The sequence below is a fragment of the Panulirus ornatus genome, chromosome 17, assembly GCF_036320965.1.
Source record: "Panulirus ornatus isolate Po-2019 chromosome 17, ASM3632096v1, whole genome shotgun sequence".
In the NCBI taxonomy this organism is placed as follows: domain Eukaryota; kingdom Metazoa; phylum Arthropoda; class Malacostraca; order Decapoda; family Palinuridae; genus Panulirus; species Panulirus ornatus.
The window spans coordinates 16,522,281-16,536,852 of record NC_092240.1 but is presented as its reverse complement, the minus strand read 5'-3'; the positions used below and the strand labels follow the sequence as shown (position 1 = coordinate 16,536,852).

The window sequence follows — 14,572 nt, the reverse complement described above, 5'->3', positions numbered from 1 at the left end:
TGAATTATCACGACAGAGCTCTGACCTTTGTATTTCACTTTCCTTGTGGCTAGCAGCACATAAAACATTATATGTAACCACAGTAAGTGTTCAAAAGAACTTGTTTTAATTCAAAAATATTTCATATTTGATTTCTGTTTCTTGCATTAGCAAGGTACCACCAGTAACAGATGAAGAAAGGCTGCATTTACTCATACATTCTCAAGCTGTCATGTACAATAGACTGAAACCAAAATTCTATATGTACAACTAAGCTCCCCAGACCATTCCATGGTTTCCCCAACCACTTCACATGCCCTTGTTAAGTCCACTGACAGCACAGTGACCCCTGTATACATCAATGTTCCAATTCACTTTACCCCTTGTGCACCTTTTGCCTTAATGCATGTTCAGACCCGTCACCCTAAAATCCTTTTCACTCCATTCTTTCCTCTCCAATCTGGTCTCCCACTTCTGCTTGTCCTCTCCATTTCTAATGACTATATCCTTTGTCAACCTCTCCTCACTCATTCTCTCCATGTTCATATCATTTCAACATAACCTCTTCAACTCTCTCAACCACATGCTTCTTATTACCACCTCTCTCTCTAATCCTTTTACTACTGAATCGATCAACCATCTCACACCATATATTGTCCTTAAACATTTCATTTCCAACACATCTATCCTTCTCCGCCCATGCCTCACATCCATACAATGTTGGGACTACTGTATCTTCAAAATATACCCATTTTTGCCCTTGCAGATAATGACCTTTCTTTCCACACATGCTATCAAAGCACTCAACATATGAAGTGGTCTGGGGGAACCAAGGAATGGTCTCTGGAGCTTGGATGTGGATGAGGACTATGGCTGCAGTGCATTATAAATGACAGACAGAGACTGGATATGAAAGAATGATGCCATTTTGTCTGTTCCTGGTGCTACTTTGCCAATGCAGGAAACCATAAATGAGTATGAAGAAGGATAACTTATAGCATTATAAGTTTTGATGGCAATCTACTGTGAATTTTAATGTAATAACATTTGCAATTTGATGAGTTTAATCACATAATGCAACATGGAATTCAATGTGGATCTACCAAATAAACATCTATTGCAATGAGATTTAATCACCTGAAATCTAATCTTTAACCACAGGAGGGTTTCTGAAACCATTATGTGACAATATCCCAATGACAAATGTTAAAAAGGCATTTTGTATTTATTTCCCTGACTTAAGTATAAGCAATGACTGTAATGATGGCAACAAAATTTCACTGGAGCAGACTTTTTAATCCTTATATAAAGTCAATTCAATATGAACCAGGGCATCTGAAGCAGCTAAGGAAACCATGAAAACACCTGTACGGTCTGGTTTTGGATAGGGAACTGTGGTTTCAGTGCATTACAGTTGACAGCTAGTAAATGGATGTCAGCAAATAAGGCTTTTCTTCATCTATTCCTGGTGCTATCTTGTTAATGCAAGGAACACCAAATAAGTATGAAAAAAAATTCAATATCAATTTCCTTCTCTCATCTAAAGAAATGAACAGAAAAACTTATCTTTTCACAATCATCTTTCTACTTCTTCCTGAAGATTACTTTCATCTATGACAACGATAATAAGATATACCAACTGCAAAGATACATATATTGTACATTTAAAATTCAAAACTATCCACTTCTTTTTTATCCCAATAAACTACTTCCACTTGCTAAACAGGATGTAATGTACATGTAAACTATAATCATATAATAAAACTACTTATCATCTACTGGGATATCGATAATTTGATTTTCATACTTATGTTCTGCTACTGAATATATTCCACAGAGCGAGTTCACTAAATAAGCATGATTCCAACATAAAAACAACACAAACAAGGAGCAAGAATGAATCAGGTATTGTTGAAGCAATCATAAAACCCAAATCCCTGTTTTTTTTCATGGCCACTTTCTGGCAAAAGTTTAATGTAGCTGTTAAACACTGAATATTTTGTGCTGATCTTTAAATGTCAGGAAGAGCTCTCCTCATTTGTCCAGCTAACGACACTTACTGTCATTCATTTTTCTTAGTAAACAATGTATGAAATAACTTTCTGCTGAAAGAATAAATTTCTTTCCTTAACTAGAGAGGGAAAATTTGGCATTTTTTCAACTTACCTAATCTATCTTATACAATAATAATATTATTAATAATACATTTCAGTTTGCTTAATCAATCTTGACAGTGGAGTAAATCTTGCGGACAAACTTGCTGGTGCCAACATAGCCAATAGTGCCACACATGATGCCCAGAGTGACACTGAAGAGAGCCATATACCCAAAGTAGAAGCTGGTTTGGAAGAAACCATACATCCTGGAAATAAACAAAATGAATGTCATAGCTTTCATCATTGACAAAGAATGATTTAATTCTTTGAATAGCAAATCTTGCAACTAAATATGCTGATGCCAATAAAATCAACAGCATCATAATGGTATCTACAGAGACAACTTAACCCCTTTATCTGAGGGACAAAGGTGAGTGTTCAACTTACAGAGGCATAAGTTAGTTGAGTATTCCTGGGAAATTATTAGGAAATGGAACTTTTGCAGTTGATTTTCATATTCAGCATAAGGAATAGCTCTACACCTTCACATTATCATGTAAATCCCCAGCTGATGGATGACTCAAGATTTTATCAACTGGTATCGCAGCCTAACACAACAAGCAAAATGTATAACAAAATGCATGCAATATGCACAAAAGGTAAATGTATAACAAAATGCATGCAATATGCACAAAAATATGTAAAAAATAATATGTATGGGATGTGTGAATCATGTCTGGTAAAAACCACAATGTGTGTAACAAGTTTAGGTGTATGCAGAAAGAAATCATACCTAGCAAAAATCCAATCATCATACACTTACATAAACAGAGAGGATCCATCTAGGGCACACAATCCACCCTCCTACATCAATAATGAGTAAGTCTACTACTTTTTTGGGTACTGTTTTCAATAATATACATTTTTTTTTTTTTTGCATGGGGCAATTAACTTTTCAGAAAAAATGTACAAAGAAAGGGCTAAAAAAGTAAATCAAACCTAAATATCTAACATATAATTAGCTCCATTCTTATTTACTTGACATGAATTAAGTACATACAAGCTTATACCTCGGTCATATGTTACTCACTTGTATCTATATGTGATACAAGTAAGTCCTCAACACTTTCACAGCATTCCATAATACATCAACCATTTCAGGGAGAATAAAAAGATGTTTTGGAAGGAGGTGGTAAAGCATATAAGACAAGAAAACAAATGGGAAAACTGGTGAAGGGGGCAAGGGGGTAAGTGATACAGGTAGTGATGAAGTGAGAAGGAGATGGAATGAGTATTTTGAAGGTTTGTTGAAGATTTGCCCTCCTTCTCAACTCTTGCACCTTCTTCTTGGCCTCTGGCTGCTTTCTCTTATACATCTGGTTATTTGCACTCCTTCCTTGCAAGTACTGTCCAAATACCTCTCTTTTCTCTCTCACTAACAACTTTTACTTCTTCATCCCACCACTCATTACCCTTTTTAATCTGCCCACCTCCCACCTTTTTCATGCCACATGCATCTCTTGCACATGCCATCAATGCTTCCCTAAATATATCCCATTCCTCACCCACTCAACCCCCTGACAACATTTGCTCTTACCTTTTGCTCAGTGTCCACTCTCTCCCCTGACATCATTTGCTCTTACCTTTTGCTCAGTCACTCAATCTCTCCTGGTACTTCCTCACATAAGTCTCCTTTACAAAACTCACTTACTCTCAGCACTCTCTTCTCCCCAACATTCTCTTTCCTTTTTTGAAAACCTCTACAAATCTTCACCTTTGCTTCCACAAGAAAGTGAACAGACATCCCACCAGCTGCCCCTCTCAGCACATTAACATCCAAAAGTCTATTTTACACACTTGTCAATTAACACATAATCTAACAATGCCCTTTGGCTATCTCTCCTACTCACATATGTATACTTGGGTATATCTCTCTTTTTAAACTAGGTATTCCCAATCACCAGTTTTTTCAGCACACAAATCCACAACCTCTTCACCTTTTCCATTCACGACACTGAATACCCCATGTACACCAATGAAACCCTCAACTGCCACATTACATCAACCATCGCTAATACCCAGTGTCATGCACCAAAACTGCAGACACACTCACTCAGCTGCTCCCATAACACTTGCCTTACAAGATCTTTCTTCTCATCACCAGGTGCATAAGCACCAATAATCAATCACCCATCTCTCTCCATCCAATTCCAGTTTTACCAACATCAATCTAGAATTTACTTCCTTACACTCTATCACACACTCCCACAACTCCTGCTTTAGGAGTAGTTCTACTCTTTCCTTAGCTGTTGTCCTCTCACCTACCCCTAACTTTACTCTCAAGACTTTTCCAAACGATTCTTCCCCTTTACCCTCATGCTTTGTTTCACTCACAGCAAGAACATCCAAGTTTTTTCCTTCAAAACATACTACCTATCTCACCTTTCTTTTCATCTATGTTACATCCATACATATTCAGACACCCAAATCTGAGTCTTCGAGGAGGATGAGCATTCCTTCTGTTTTCTCTTTTAAAAATTGAAATACAAGAAGAGGAGGGTTTCCAGCCATCTGCTCCAGCACCCTTTAGTCGCCTTCTACAACATATGGGGAATAGTCAGAAGTGCTCTTTCTCCCCTATATATAAAACATGTTCCTGTAGCTCCCTGATCTTGTAGAAGAGAATGATATCTTGGAGAGCAAAAATAGGTATGTTTGAAGGTATAGTAGTTCCAACAATGTTATACATTTGTGAGGCATGGGCTATAGATAGGTTATGGAGGAGGGTGGATGTGTTGGAAATGAAATGTTTGAGGACAATATGTGGAGTGAAGAGGTTTGATTAAGTAATGAAAGGGTAAGAGATTATTATTATACTTTGTTTGTGTCTCCCGCGTTAGCGAGGTAGCGCAAGGAAACATACGAAAGAATAGCCAAACCCATCCACATACACATGCATATACATACACGTCCACACACGCACATATACATACCTATACATTTCAATGTATACATATATATATACATACACAGACCAATACATATTTACACATGTACATAATGCATACTTGCTGCCTTCATTCATTCCCGTCGCCACCCCGCCACACATGAAGCAACCACCCCCTCCCCCTGCATGTGCACGAGGTAGCGCTAGGAAAAGACAATAAAGGCCACATTCATTCACACTCAGTCTTTAGCTGTCATGTATCATGCACCGAAACCACAGCTCCCTTTCCACATCCAAGCCCCACAAAACTTTCCATGGTTTACCCCAGACACTTCACATGCCCTGGTTCAATCCACTGACAGCACGTCGACCTCGATATACCACATTGTTTCAATTCATTCTATTCCTTGCACACCTTTCACCCTCCTGCATGTTCAGGCCCTGTTCACTCAAAATTTTTTTCACTCCATCCTTCCACCTCCATATTTGGTCTCCCACTTCTCGTTCCCTCCACCTCTGACACATATATCCTCTTTGTCAATCTTTCCTCACTCATTCTCACCATGTGACCAAACCATTTCAAAACACCCTCTTCTGCTCTCTCAACCAAACTCTTTTTATTACCACACATCTCTCTTACCCTTTCATTACTTAATCGATCAAACCACCTCACACCACATACTGTCCTCAAACATCTCATTTCCAACACATACACCCTCTGCCACACAACTCTATCTATAGCCCATGCCTCACAACCATATAACATTGCTGGGACCACTATTCCTTCAAGCATACCCATTTTTGCTTTCCGAGATAATGTTCTCGCCTTCCACACATTTTTCAACGCTTCCAGAACTTTCGCCCCCTCCCCCACCCTGTGACTCACCTCCGCTTCCAAGGTGCCATCCGCTGCCAAATCCACTCCCAGATATCTAAAACACTTCACTTCCTCCAGTTTTTCCTCCGTTCAAACAATTGACTTGTCCCTCAACCCTACTGTACCTAATAACCTTGTTCTTATTCACATTTACTCTCAGCTTTCTTCTTTCACACACTTTACCAAACTCAGTCACCAGCTTCAGCAGTTTCTTACTTGAATCAGCCACCAGCATTGTATCATCAGCAAACAACAACTGACTCACTTCCCAAGAGATTCTTTTTTTTTTCTCTTTCAAACTATTCGCCATTTCCCACATTAGCAAGGTAGCGTTAAGAACAGAGAACTGGGCCTTTGAGGGAAATCCTCACCTGGCCCCCTTCTCTGTTCCTTCTTTTGGAAAATTAGAAAAGAAAAAAAAAATAATGAGAGGGGAGGATTTCCAGCCCCCCGCTCCCTCCCCTTTTAGTCGCCTTCTACGACACGCAAGGAATACGTGGGAAGTATTCTTTCTCCCATATCCCCAGGGATATTCCCAAGAGATTTTTTTTTTTTTTTTGCTTTGTCGCTGTCTCCCGCGTTTGCGAGGTAGCGCAAGGAAACAGACGAAAGAAATGGCCCAACCCACCCCCATACACATGTATATACATACGTCCACACACGCAAATATACATACCTACACAGCTTTCCATGGTTTACCCCAGACGCTTCACATGCCTTGATTCAATCCACTGACTGCACGTCAACCCCGGTATACCACATCGCTCCAATTCACTCTATTCCTTGCCCTCCTTTCACCCTCCTGCATGTCCAGGCCCCGATCACACAAAATCTTTTTCACTCCATCTTTCCACCTCCAATTTGGTCTCCCTCTTCTCGTTCCCTCCACCTCCGACACATATATCCTCTTGGTCAATCTTTCCTCACTCATTCTCTCCATGTGCCCAAACCATTTCAAAACACCCTCTTCTGCTCTCTCAACCACGCTCTTTTTATTTCCACATATCTCTCTTACCCTTATGTTTCTTACTCGATCAAACCACCTCACACCACACATTGTCCTCAAACATCTCATTTCCAGCACATCCATCCTCCTGCGCACAACTCTATCCATAGCCCACGCCTCGCAACCATACAACATTGTTGGAACCACTATTCCTTCAAACATACCCATTTTTGCTTTCCGCGATAATGTTCTCGACTTCCACACATTCTTCAAGGCTCCCAGAATTTTCGCCCCCTCCCCCACCCTATGATCCACTTCCGCTTCCATGGTTCCATCCGCTGCCAGATCCACTCCCAGATATCTAAAACACTTCACTTCCTCCAGTTTTTCTCCATTCAAACTCACCTCCCAATTGACTTGACCCTCAACCCTACTGTACCTAATAACCTTGCTCTTATTCACATTTACTCTTAACTTTCTTCTTTCACACACTTTACCAAACTCAGTCACCAGCTTCTGCAGTTTCTCACATGAATCAGCCACCAGCGCTGTATCATCAGCGAACAACAACTGACTCACTTCCCAAGCTCTCTCATCCCCAACAGACTTCATACTTGCCCCTCCTTCCAAAACTCTTGCATTCACCTCCCTAACAACCCCATCCATAAACAAATTAAACAACCATGGAGACATCACACACCCCTGCCGCAAACCTAAATTCACTGAGAACCAATCACTTTCCTCTCTTCCTACACGTACACAAGAGATATGTGTGGAAATAAAAAGTGTGGTTGAGAAAGCAGAAGAGGGTGTGTTGAAATGGTTTGGACATATGGAGAGAATGAGTGAGGAAAGATTGACAAAGAGGATATATGTGTCAGAGGTGGAGGGAAAAAAGAAGTAGAAGACCAAATTCGAAGTGGAAGGAGGGAGTGAAAAATATTTTGAGCGATCAGGGCCTGAACATACAGGAGGGTGACAGATGTGCAAGGAATAGAGTGAATTGGAACGATGTGGTATACTGGGGTCGATGTGCTGTCAATGGACTGAACCAGGACATGTGAAATGTCTGGGGTAAAACATGGAAAGGTCTGTATGGCTGGGATGTGGAAAGGAAGCTGTGATTTCAGTGCATTATGCATAACAGCTACAGACAGTGTGAACAAATGTGGCCTTTTTTTTTTTTCCTGGTGCTACCTCGCTGAAGCAGAAGGCGGTGATGCTGTTGCCTATGGGGCAAGGTAGCACCAGGAATGGAGGAAGGCAAGCATGTATGAATATGTATGAATAATTTGACAGATAAATGAAGGGGCAAGAAGACTGCAGACTGAAATGTATGTAGACTTGGCATGAGCCAATCTGTTGGGGTGTAGGACATGGGGCCACTCTGCTTGGACTATAGGAAATAGCCTTTCAGATAAAGGAAGATAATCATGAAAGGAAAACTGTATGCCTAGACAACCAAGACCATGTACATCTTACCAGAGGAAAAGTGTTTTCATATTTTCATTTTCAAAATTGAATTTAGTTCTGTTTTGATCCAGATTTGCAAAATAAGTCTACTTTATAGTCTGTTATACACAACCATATTTCTCTCAATCTTTTTAGCCTCTCTATTTTCCTCTCTCTTCCTGTTTGCTTATTCTGCCTACTTTTTTTTTTTTGCCGAACTTAATTTTGGTAATCTTAGCACAAGTCTCCTCAATGGTGGATGTCCCATGATAAGTCAAGGGAAGGAGTAATACCTATGTGTTTGTGGAAGATCCTGCCTGCTTCGTCTGTTTATTCATGTGGGAAGTAAGATTTCAAATACATATAACAATGCAATCTCTGTTCTTACTTGGTTTTGAAGAAAAAGTAGTATGTGGCATAAATGTACACATAAACAGAAGTTGAGGCTGCTGCTAAGAAACTTGTCCACTGCCATCTGTAGTCCTCAGCATTGAGTAAGAAATAGGCACACACAATAGTCACGCACATCACCACCACCATGAGGATCAGGAACACCAGTAACATGAAGCCATACACATAATAGATCTTGTATGCCCAAAATGAAGTGAAGATGAAATACCTGAGGACAAAATAAAGAATATCTTGATAATGGTTGTGTGAAATTGAAACTTTCTGACACAAACAAATATCTAGCATTAATCTCGTATACAAAAAATCATTCTACTAATTCATCTACCTAACTTTTATATTATCGTTTGGCTTCCCATCCAATGTATGTGAATCAAGTTCTGAGGAATAACTGCAGATACCCCATCTGCATACTTGTCGATAGCAAACTCCTAAGATCTCATCTCAAAGCCAGTCAATATGAATGTAACTACCTTACTAATTTCAATCAATTTGATATAAATAATGGTAAAATTACAAGTATTCTCAGTTATCAAGCCATTTGGAAGATTAAATACTGAAGCTTATAGCCTTGATCTTATAAGATTCAATCTAATTTGTGTCAAACTAGAAGGATGCTCAATGGTGTGTTGCCTTCAAAGCAGCATTGTCATTTAGGATGAAATGAAAATAAATGAAAACATTATTTGTAAAATATCAATAACAAGTGTATTCCCTTTCAATACCAAGGGTGTAAATCTCCTTATGTCATGAGCTAGGTCAAGTTCCAAGTTAAACTTTTTTCTATGGAGCCTAACTTATGCCGAGTCCAAACCAGACTTTTGAGTCTTATACCTTTCAGTTCTTTAGATGCTTGGAAATAATTGTATAAATCTTACTAATTTAAGACGTTTAAGTTATGAATAAGCTTAAGTGGCAGTTTAAAGTCTAGCTTTCAACAATGGACAGACAGACAACAGACAACAATGACTGAAAAGATCCTAAAGTGTCTGCCATTATACGAACATAACACAAAAATCTGCCAAGTGATTATATGGAGGAGGCAATGAAAAGACTTTTGAACTGATATGAATGAAAACAAATTCAAGAACACTACAATAATGTAAAAAACTATGTAAATTCAACACAAAAAATATTGAGGTAAAAAGTTTAGGAAAATTATCAAAAGAAAATATCCATTTACATAACAAACTAGGCTCTGGTAGGCAGATCTACTCATCTCTTAACAAGGAAACAACTTCTGTTGAACTGTAAGTGCCTGAAAATGAATTTCCTTTCAAAGACTTCTTAGTCATAGTTTTTTCTTGGACAAACAAGCATGTGGAACCAACTGTGATCACCTCATTTCACTCAAATTCATGTGATCTGACCTATTTGTGATGCATGATGTAAAAATTAAATTAAAATCAAATTCAATTAAAATTTTAATTTTCGGTTTTGAGGGTAGAAACAACAGTTTCACTTGCACTGCAACATGATTAATTTTATATGATTAAGAAGTAAAATCAGGTGTTTGCTTTGAAAAATGTATGTGAGAGAGTATCATTAAATTTTAGGGAGAATAAAAAGATGTTTTGGAAGGAGGTAAATTAAGTGCGTAAGACGAGGGAACAAATGGAAACTTCAGTGAAGGGGGCTAATGGGGAGGTGATAACAAGGAGTGGTGATGTGATAAGGAGATGGAGTGAGTATTTTGAAGGATTGTTGAATGTGTTTGATAGAGTGGCAGATATAGCGTGTTTTGGTCGAGGTGGTGTGCAAAGTGAGAGGGTTAGGGAAAATTATTTGGTAAACAGAGAAGAGGTAGTAAAAGCTTTGCGGAAGATGAAAGCCAGCAAGGCAGCAGGTTTGGATTGTATTGCAGAGGAATTTATTAAAAAAGGGGGTGACTGTATCATGGACTGGTTGGTAAGGTTAGTTAATGTATGTATGACTCATTGTGAGGTGCCTGAGGATTGGCGGAATGCTTGCATAGTGCCATTGTACAAAGGCAAAGGGGATAAGAGTAAGTGCTCAAATTACAGAGGTATAAGTTTGTTGAACATTCCTGGGAAACTATATGGGAGGGTATTGATTAAGAGGGTGAAGGCATGTACAGAGCATCAGATTGGGGAAGAGCAGTGTGGTTTCAGAAGTGGTAGAGGATGTGTGGATCAGGTGTTTGCTTTGAAGAATGTATGTGAGAAATACTTAGAAAAGCATGTGGATTTGTATGTAGCATTTATGGATCTGGAGAAGGCATATGATAGAGTTGATAGAGATGCTCTGTGGAAGGTATTAAGAATATATGGTATGGGAGGCAAGTTGTTAGAAGCAGCGAAAAGTTTTTATCGAGGATGTAAGGCATGTGTACGTGTAGGAAGAGAGGAAAGTGATTCGTTCTCAGTGAATGTAGGTTTGCGGCAGGGGTGTGTGATGTCTCCATGGTTGTTTAATTTGTTTATGGATGGGGTTGTTAGGAAGGTGAATGCAAGAGTTTTAGAAAGAGGGGCAAGTATGCAGTTTGTTGTGGATGAGAAAGCTTGGGAAGTGAGTCTGCTGTTGTTCGCTGATGATACAGCGCTGGTGGCTGATTCATGTGAGAAACTGCAGAAGCTGGTGACTGAGTTTGGTAAAGTGTGTGAAAGAAGAAAGTTAAGAGTAAATGTGAATAAGAGCAAGTTTATTAGGTACAGTAGGGTTGAGGGTCAAGTCAATTGGGAAGTAAGTTTGAATGGAGAAAAACTGGAGGAAGTAAAGTGTTTTAGATATCTGGGAGTGGATTTGGCAGCAGATGGAACCATGGAGGCGAAAGTGAATCATAGGGTGGGGGAGGGGGCAAAGATTTTGGGAGCGTTGAAGAATGTGTGGAAGTCGAGAACATTATCTCGGAAAGCAAAAATGGGTATGTTTCAAAGAATAGTGGTTCCAACAATGTTATATGGCGCTGCGAGGCGTGGGCTATGGATAGAGTTGTGCGGAGGAGGGTGGATGTGCTGGAAATGAGATGTTTGAGGACAATATGTGGTGTGAGGTGGTTTGATCGAGTAAGTAATAATAGGGTAAGAGAGATGTGTGGTAATAAAAAGTGTGGTTGAGAGAGCAGAAGAGGGTGTTTTGAAATGGATTGGTCACATGGAGAGAATGAGTGAGGAAAGATTGACCAAGAGGATATATGTGTCAGAGGTGGAGGGAACAAGGAGAAGTGAGAGACCAAATTGGAGGTGGAAAGATGGAGTGAAAAAGATTTTGAGTGATCGGGGCCTAAACATGCAGGAGGATGAAAGACATGCAAGGAATAGAGTGAATTGGAACGATGTGGTATACCAGGGTCGATATGCTGTCAATGGATTGAACCAGGGCATGTGAAGTGTCTGGGGTAAACCATGGAAAGTTCTGTGGGGTCTGGATGTGGAAAGGGAGCTGTGGTTTTGGTGCATTATTACACGACAGCTAGAGACTGAGTGTGAACGAATGTGGCCTTTGTTGTCTTTTCCCAGCACTACTTCGCACACATGAGGGGGAGGGGGTTGTTATTGCATGTGTGGCGAGGTGGCGATGGGAATGAATAAAGGCAGACAGTATGAATTATGTACATGTGTATATACGTATATGTCTGTGTGTGTGTGTATATATATGTATACGTTGAGATGTATAGGTATGTATATTTGCGTGTGGACGTGTATGTATACACATGCGTATGTGGGTGGGTTGGGCCATTCTTTCGTCTGTTTCATTGCGCTACCTTGCTAACGCAGGAGACAGCGACAAAGCATAATAAATAAATAAAATAAAAATAAATAATAATGAGGATTGGTGGAATGCATGCACAGTGCCATTGTACAAAGGCAAAGGGAATAAAAGCGAGTGTTCAAACAACAGAGGCATAAGTTTGTTGAGAATTCCTGGGAAACTGTGTGTGAGGGTACTGATTGAGAGAGTGAAGGCATGTACAGAGCATCAGATTGGGGAGGAGAAGTGTGGTTCCAGAAGTGGTAGAGGATCTATGGATCAGGTGTCTGCTTTGAAGAATGTGTGAGAGAAATACTTAGAAAAACAGATGGATTTGTGCGTAGCATTGTTGGATTTAGAGAAGGCATATAACAGGATTGATAGAGATGCTTTGTGAAAGGTCTAAAGAGTATATTATGTAAGAGGTAAGCTGCTAAAAGCAGAGAAAAGTTTTAACCAAGGATGTAAGGCATGTGTACAAGTAGGAAGACAGGAGAGTGACTGGTTCCCAGTGAAGGCTGGTCTGCAGCAAGGGTGTGTGATGTGCCCATGGTTGTTTAATTTGTTTATAGATGAGGTGGTTCGGGAGGTAAATGGAAGATTATTACACAAAAAAGCACTTGGGGACTTATAGTGTTTCATTTTCCCTGTGGACTCTTTTTTCTTTCAAACTATTCGCCATTTCCCGCGTTAGCGAGGTAGCGTTAAGAACAGAGGACTGGACCTTTAAGGGAATATCCTCACCTGGCCCCCTTCTCTGTTCCTTCTTCTGGAAAATTAAAAAAAATGAGAGGGGAGGATTTCCAGCCACCCGCTCCCTCCCCTTTTAGTCGCTTTCTACGACATGCAAGGAATACATGGGAAGTATTCTTTCTCCCCTATCCCCAGGGATAATATATACATATATATATATATATATATATATATATATATATATATATATATATATATATATTATTTTTTTTTTTTTTTTGCTTTGTCGCTGTCTCCCGCGTTTGCGAGGTAGCGCAAGGAACAGACGAAAGAAATGGCCCAACCCACCCCCATACACATGTATATACATACGTCCACACACGCAAATACACATACCTACACAGCTTTCCATGGTTTACCCCAGATGCTTTACATGCCTTGATTCAATCCACTGACAGCACGTCAACCCCGGTATACCACATCGCTCCAATTCACTCTATTCCTTGCCCTCCTTTCACCCTCCTGCATGTTCAGGCCCCGATCACACAAAATCTTTTTCACTCCATCTTTCCACCTCCAATTTGGTCTCCCTCTTCTCCTCGTTCCCTCCACCTCCGACACATATTCTCTTGGTCAATCTTTCCTCACTCATTCTCTCCATGTGCCCGAACCATTTCAAAACACCCTCTTCTGCTCTCTCAACCACGCTCTTTTTATTTCCACACATCTCTCTTACCCTTACGTTACTTACTCGATCAAACCACCTCACACCACACATTGTCCTCAAACATCTCATTTCCAGCACATCTATCCTCCTGCGCACAACTATATCCATAGCCCACGCCTTGCAACCATACAACATTGTTGGAACCACTATTCCTTCAAACATACCCATTTTTGCTTTCCGAGATAATGTTCTCGACTTCCACACATTCTTCAAGGCTCCCAGAATTTTCGCCCCCTCCCCCACCCTATGATCCACTTCCGCTTCCATGGTTCCATCCGCTGCCAGATCCACTCCCAGATATCTAAAACACTTCACTTCCTCCAGTTTTTCTCCATTCGAACTCACCTCCCAATTGACTTGACCCTCAACCCTACTGTACCTAATAACCTTGCTCTTATTCACATTTACTCTTAACTTTCTTCTTTCACACACTTTACCAAACTCAGACACCAGCTTCTGCAGTTTCTCACATGAATCAGCCACCAGCACTGTATCATCAGCGAACAACAACTGACTCACTTCCCAAGCTCTCTCATCCCCAACAGACTTCATACTTGCCCCTCTTTCCAAAACTCTTGCATTCACCTCCCTAACCACCCCATCCATAAACAAATTAAACAACCATGGAGACATCACACACCCCTGCCGCAAACCTACATTCACTGAGAACCAATCACTTTCCTCTCTTCCTACACGTACACATATATATATATATATATATATTTATTTATTTATT

The 14,572-nt window shown here is 40.0% G+C and overlaps 2 protein-coding genes across 4 annotated transcripts in view; one reads left to right on the top strand and one right to left on the bottom strand.

The window, feature by feature from the left end:
- The window catches only part of LOC139754581 (regucalcin-like), a 549,227-nt gene that overhangs the window by 341,878 nt on the left and 192,777 nt on the right, over positions 1 to 14,572 (top strand). The window lies entirely within an intron of this gene.
- Positions 2,055 to 14,572, bottom strand: part of TM9SF3 (transmembrane 9 superfamily protein member 3) — a 55,077-nt gene continuing 42,559 nt past the window's right edge. The window contains exons 9-10 of the mRNA XM_071672693.1: positions 8,686 to 8,997; positions 2,055 to 2,341 (exon numbers count right to left, since the gene is read on the bottom strand). Of these exons, the coding sequence (XP_071528794.1) occupies positions 2,197 to 2,341; positions 8,686 to 8,997 (457 nt within the window). The 3' untranslated portion in view covers positions 2,055 to 2,196. The remainder of the gene's footprint in view (positions 2,342 to 8,685; positions 8,998 to 14,572) is intronic.